Source organism: Myotis brandtii, unplaced genomic scaffold (assembly GCF_000412655.1).
Source record: "Myotis brandtii unplaced genomic scaffold, ASM41265v1 scaffold494, whole genome shotgun sequence".
Classification (NCBI taxonomy): domain Eukaryota; kingdom Metazoa; phylum Chordata; class Mammalia; order Chiroptera; family Vespertilionidae; genus Myotis; species Myotis brandtii.
Window position 1 is genome coordinate 47305 of NW_005368860.1, and position 6845 is coordinate 54149.

Sequence of the window (6845 nt, forward strand, 5' to 3'; positions counted from 1 at the left end):
GTTCGCTGAGGTCGACCCCTTCCAACTCTCCCATCCACACTCGTCTTGTATACTTGTTTCGTCTATCTCCTTTCGTTCATCCTCTCTATATGTCCAAACCATCTCAACATACCTTTCTCAATCCTCGACACTACATCTTCTTTCACTCCACAACGTTCCCTAAAATTAACTTAATAAACTTTACTTAAAGTTTTAAGTCAACTTCGCACTGTTCGTGCGCACCCGAACGTGGTATTTTGTGGAAGAACCACACTCAAGGGGCCAAAGAGCTGCATGTGGCTCGAGAGCCGTGGTTTGCCGACCACTGCCTTAGACCAACTGCTTATGGCATGTCAGCCTCAGGCTCAGGGCATGAATCAGCCCTAGAGCCACATTTACTTTCATTTGTAGTTTAAGTAAAAGTTTACTAAAGACATTAATTTAATAACAAATTATTCTACTTCATTAAATATAGAATCTTACCTAAGGGCACTGCATATCTCTTCAGATCAATCTATTTAAAAAAAAAATTACCATCAATGTTTGACAATCACAAGTCTCAACTGTAAAAGAATTCAAATAATATTAATTCACCTGAGGATGAATTGCCTTTAATGCAAAATCAAAAATCTCCCTTGAAGTCTGGGGATCTGGGGAAAGAAAAGAAGCTCTATTATAAATCATAACATTATCATCTGACAAACCTCACAAATGACTTTACAAGTAACAACTTTATTTCAGACAGCTTGCCATCTATATTAACCCCAACAGTCTCTTGTAAATTCAAGAATAACAACTTCTATCATTAAATTCAACTAGAGAGCTGCAAGTTATTATTACTGCTGCACAATTATTATTTCAGTAAAGTAAGAAGAAAACCTGGAATAATAAAGACATAAGTTTATATTTCAACTTACTTACAAACTGTTAGATAATCTCTGAGCCTCAGTGTTCTTATCTGTAAAAGGGGGCACTATATATTTTATTTTAGAGATGTTTGGAGAATTAAAGAGGGCCAAACACATTATCATTTCCTCAATATGCCCAAGCATTTATTCTACACATAGTAAAAGCCAACTAATTATGGGAATTACAATAATGAAAATATGATCTTTGACCTTAGTAAACATATTATCTAAAAGGAGAGATAAAACAGGCAACCAATTATACTCTGAGGCTCTAATCCTGGCCTGATTGACATCACAGTTATTTGTATAACTGTCTCCCAAGAGGAGTCACTGCAGCTGTGCAGAAATCATGCTTTATTCATCACTGAGTTCTCTGCTCCTGTAACAGTGAATTGCAAACAGCAAAGGTTCAAGAATTGTGTGCTTTGATTGCCAGGATTGATATATTTGAAAACACAGCCCAGATGTGATAAAGGGTGAAGGGGTCAGAGAGAAACACTGGCATGTTTGGAGGATAACGCCATGAAAGACATACAAAAAAAGCTACTTTGGCATACAAAACAAGGAAAGATTTCTTCCGGCAGTGAGCATTCAAGACAGGCTTTATAAGCAAGGTAAGCACCTGAGTTGGACCTAAAAGAATAGGTACACCAGTTGGGGAAAAGGTCATTCAATAGAAAGTGACAGTGTACACAGAAGTGTGCAGACACAGGGCACCAGGCACTTTTGGTCTAGAATGAGTGAGCTTTGTGAACATAGTGGAGCCCAGGGATTCAAGGGCCTGAGTGCTCAGCAGTGGGAATGAACGCCTTCTCAGCCTCCATGCCTTCTCCCAGGCTTTGCTTCCCCTGTCCACTCTCCTGTGCCATCTCTCCTTCTCATGGACTGCTTCCTCTCTGAGCATACTCAACTGAAGCGGCCCTTGTTGAGCTGGACCCACTCTGCCACTCTGGTTTCTTTGCATTCAGACCCCTCCCAGAGTAAGGCAGTACCACACTCCCTCATCCAGATTCTCCTTATATCCTTGCCTTAGTCTCTCTGCTCTTGCTCTCTAGCTAATCTTGCTCACACTCAGAGCTTTACATATTATCTCTATATTGAAGACTTCCTAATTTGTACCTTGAAGTCTAATTTGTCTTGCAAAATCCGGTTTTACACATGCAACTGCACAGTAAACATCTAAGCTTGGATGTTCCATAGGTTCCAGGTTTTTGCCTGAAATCTGGTCCTTTCCCATCCCACCCAGCTTAAAAACCAGATTCAGGCAGTCCCTCTTAAAAGGCAAGCAAACTAATTTACATGGTCCTGCTCCCTTTGAGCTCCAGTGCTTGGCAGGGGCATTGGGGAAGCCAAGGACATCCGAGGAGGAACTGGACTATCTGGCATCGGGGCAGGAACTCGGGGGCAGCTTTCTCCCAGACAGAGGTGCTCACAGGGGTCATTGTTGCTATGCTAAGACCTCTCCCAACACAGAGTGGACTGGCAGCCATATCTGAGTTTCCATCAGCCTGGCCCACACTGTTTACTCTGCCCTGGTGATTCCCTGAGACTTCACCCCAGGCAACTTGAAGCCCTGCCCAAGCAGTTTGCAGATGCTTTTCCATATGAATAGCCTGTCCTGACTCAGGGCCCAGACTTTCCTAAAATCTTTTAAACAAGCAGCATCTAGCATCAGCATGCCCCATACCTATCAATAAGAGGCCCAAGGGCCAGCACTAGCACCAGCCTGCCTTGCTTCACAGCTTGGCCTCACCTGGGCACCTCCAAGCCCAATACAAGTATCAGCCATCTGCAGATCGCTTGGTAGCTCCTGCCAGGTGGCCCCAGGCAGTGGCTGACTTTGCACCTCTCTGGAAGCCCTAGAGCCAGTGCACACGCTGGACAGCTTCAGACCATAACAGATTACCACTCTACACATCCACAAGCACCACACTCAAAGGGCGGACTCAGTGAACACAAAAGCCTCCCTAAAGCAAGTCCTGCTCCATAGAGGTGCACAGCAGCTCTTCCACTGTAGTCACAGCTGTTCCTCACAGCCAATTGGCCTGGACGTCAACTCCTCCAGTGAGGCCAACAGCAATCATAGCTCAACTACAAGACTGTGCACACAGACCACACAGGGGCATACCTAGAGTGCCCAGCTCAAGGGTCTGGGGAGGCTGAGCCACTGGGCCTAACAGGACACCTATTAGACAAGGCCAGGAGACACAGCAGCTCTACCTAATACAGAGAAACAAACATAGGGAAGCAGCCAAAATGAGGAGACAAACAAACATGTCACAGATGAAAAAACATAAGAAATCTCCAGGAAGAGAAATAAATGAAATGGAAGCAAGCAAATTACTGGATACAGAGTTTAAAACAATGTTTATAAGGTTGCTCAATAATCTTTTTTTTCCCCACTTTTTTTTAAAATTTTATTTTATTGTTGCTCAAGAATCTTAATGAGAGCTTCTAGGGACTCAAAAAGATCCTCAAGGGACTTAGGAGACATTCAAGGATCTCAGTGAGAAATTCAAAGACATGAAAAAGGACCAGTCAAAAATTAAGCATACGCTAACTGAAATAAAGAATAATTTGCAGGAATTCAACAATAGAGTAGAGGATTCTGAGAATCATATCAACAATTTGCAATATGAGGAAGCAAAAAACACCTAATCAGAAGAGCAAAAAAAAATCCAAAAATATGAAGATAGTGTAAGTGTATGCTAGAACAACTTCAAGCATACCAACATTCGCATTATGGGGGTTGGAAGGCCAAAAGAGAAAGGTACTGAAAAAATTTGAAGAAATTATGAGAGAAAAATTTCCTGCCTGGCGAAAGAAATGGACTTACAAGTTCAGGAAGCACAGAAAGTCCCAAATAAGAGAAACCCAAAGAGGCCCACACCAAGACACATGATAATTAAAATGCGAAGGGTTAAAGACAGAGAATCTTAAAAGCAGCAAGAGAAAAGCAGTTAGTTACCTACAAGAGAACACCCATATGACTGTTATGTGCCCTGACCGGAAATTGAACTGTGACTTCCTGGTTCTTAGGCCAATGCTCAACCAGTGAGCCATGCTGGCTGGGCTCAAAATACTTTGTGTGTGTGTGTGTGTGTGTGTGTGTGTGTGTGTGTCAAAATACTTTTTATAAGGATGTGCAATGAACTTAGTGAGAACTTTAACAGATAAAAAAGGAGACAGAAAACATAAGTTAAAAGTGAAGAATCTAATAACTGAAATGAAGAATACATTAGATGAAATTTGATAGATTAGATGTTATAGAGGATGGAAAGAGAGATTTGGAAACAAGGTAACAGAAAATGCCCAATCAGAACAGCAAAAAGGAAAAAGAACCTTAAAAAATAAGGGTAGTTTAAGTGACCTCTGGGAAAACATCAAGCATAACAACATTGGGATCACAGGAGTACCAGAAGGAGAGAGATAACAAGGAACTGAAAACCTATTTGAAGAGATAATGACAGGCCCTAGCCCATTTGGCTCAGTGGATAGAGCATCGGCCTGAGGACTGAAGGGTCCCAGGTTCGATTCTGGTCAAGGGCACATGCCCGGTTGCAGGCTGGATCCCCAGTAGGATGTGTGCAGGAAGCAGCCGATCAATGATTCTCATCAATGATGTTTCTATCTATCTCTCCCTCTCCCTCCCTCTCTGAAATCAATAAAAATATATTAAAAAAAAAAAAAGACAAGAAACAATGACAGAATACTTCCCTAACCTGATGAAGGAAATAGACATACAAGATAAACACACAGAGGTCCACACCAAGACACATCATAAGTATAATGCCAAAGGTTAAAGAAAAAGAGAATCTTAAAAGACAGTTACCTGCAAGGGAACTCCCATAAGACTATTATTTGATTTCTCAACAGAAACTTTGCAGGACAGAAGGAATTGGCACAAAATACTTAAAGTGATGAAAAACAAGGACTTAGCCAAAACCGGTTTGGCTCAGTGGATAGAGCGTCGGCCTGCGGACTGAGGGGTCCCGGGTTCGATTCCGGTCAAGGGCATGTACCTGGGTTGCAGGCACATCCCCAGTGGGAGATGTGCAGGAAGCAGCTGATCGATGTTTCTCTCTCATCGATGTTTCTGACTATCTCTCTCCCTTCCTCTCTGTAAAAAATCAATAAAATATATTAAAAAAAAAAAAAAGAAAAACAAGGACTTACAACCATATTTGCTGTCATTTACAATCGAAGCACAGATAAAGAACTTCCCATAGGGGGCAGTGGGGGCTTGGAACTGCCCCCACTTTTTTTTCCTTTTTCAATCAGGGAAAAAGGAGACATATGTAAAACTTTAGACAATAAAAAAAAAAGAACTTCCCATACAAGAAAAAGGTAAAGGAGTTCATCACCAGCAAACTAGTAGTACAAGAAATGTTAAAGGGACATCTTTAACAAGGAGAAAAAAAAAGATAAAAAATATGAAGAATAAGATGGTAATAACTACATACCTATCAATAAACCCTTTAATATACATGGATTAAATGCTACAAGCAAAAGACATAGGGTGGCTGAATGGATAAAAAAAAAACAAGACCCATACATATGCTGGGTCCAAGAGACCCTCTTCAAGATCAAAAGACACACAGAGACTGAAAGTAAAGGAATTGAAATAGATATCGCCTGCAAATAGAAACAAAAACAAAAAAAGCTGTGGTAGCAATACTTACATCATTAAAATAGACTTTAAATCAAAGGCTATAACAAGACACAAAGAAAGAACCAACAATTCCACTTCTGGGTATTTCTCCAAAGAAACTCAGAACACTAATTCAAAAAGACATATGTATCACTATCTTCGCTGCAGCATTACTTACAATAGCCAAGATATGGAAACAACCTAAATGGCCATCAATAGACTAATGAATAAAGTAGAGATGGTACAGACATACAATGGAATAGTCATAAAAAAGAATGAAATCTTGCCTTGGCCAACACAGTTCAGTGGTTAGAGCATCAGCCTACTTACCAGAGGGTCACGGGTTCGATTTCTCGTTAAGGCCACATACCTGGATTCCAGGTTCGAATCCCACCCTCGGTCAGGGTATGTGCAGGAGGCAAACAATCAATGTCTCTCTCTCACATGAATATTTCTTTCTCTCTCTCTCTCCCCCTATGCCCTCCCTTTTACTCTCTCTAGAAATCAATGAAAAAAATATCCATGCCCAGCCAGCGAGGCTCATTGGTTGAGGGTGGACCTATGAACCAGGAGGTTACAGTTTGATCACTGGTTAGGGCACATGCCCAGGTTTTGGGCTCGATCCCCAGTGGAGGCTGTGCAGGAAGCAGCCGATCAATGATTCTCTCTCATCATTAATGTTTCTATCTAACACTTCCTCTCCCTTTCTCTCTGAAATCAATAAAAAAAATTTTAAAAATGAAAGCAGGGACTCCAACAGATATCTGCATACCCATTTTCCAGCAGCATTATTCACAACGAGAGGCCCAGTGCATGAGATTTGTGCCCTCAGGGGGTCCCTCAGCCCGGCCTGTGCTCTCTCACAGTCCGGGAGCCCGTGGGGGATGTCCAATTGCGGCTTAGTGCTGTCAGTCGGACATCCTTAGCATTGCCGCAAAGGCAGGAGAGGCTCCTGCCACTGCCGCTGCGCTTGCCAGCCGTGAGCCCAGCTTCTGGCTGAGCAGCACTCCCCTTGTGGGAGCACACTGACCACTAGGAGGCAGCTCCTGCATTGAGCGTCTTTCCCCTGGTGGTCGGTGCATGTCACAGCGACTGGGGCAGATCGTTCCGGTTGCTCTGGTCGCTTGGTCGTAACAGTCACTTAGGCTTTTATATATATACTAGAGGCCCAGTGCACAACAATTTGTGCACTCGGGGGGAGGGGGGGTCCCTCAGCCCGGCCTGTGCCCTCTCGCAGTCTGGGACCCCTCGGGGGATGTCCGGCTTGTTTCGCCCCCGCCTCCCTCTGCCCCCCGGCCCAGCTTGTT

The 6845-nt window shown here is 42.9% G+C and overlaps 1 protein-coding gene across 1 annotated transcript in view; it reads right to left on the reverse strand.

Annotated features, from left to right (window-relative positions):
* The window catches only part of LOC102244752 (DNA-dependent protein kinase catalytic subunit-like), a gene marked incomplete at its 3' end in the record, with an annotated part of 60486 nt that overhangs the window by 44876 nt on the left and 8765 nt on the right, over positions 1-6845 (reverse strand). Inside the window, exons 8-9 of the mRNA XM_014548048.1 lie at positions 574-629; positions 463-493 (exon numbers count right to left, since the gene is read on the reverse strand). Of these exons, the coding sequence (XP_014403534.1) occupies positions 463-493; positions 574-629 (87 nt within the window). The remainder of the gene's footprint in view (positions 1-462; positions 494-573; positions 630-6845) is intronic.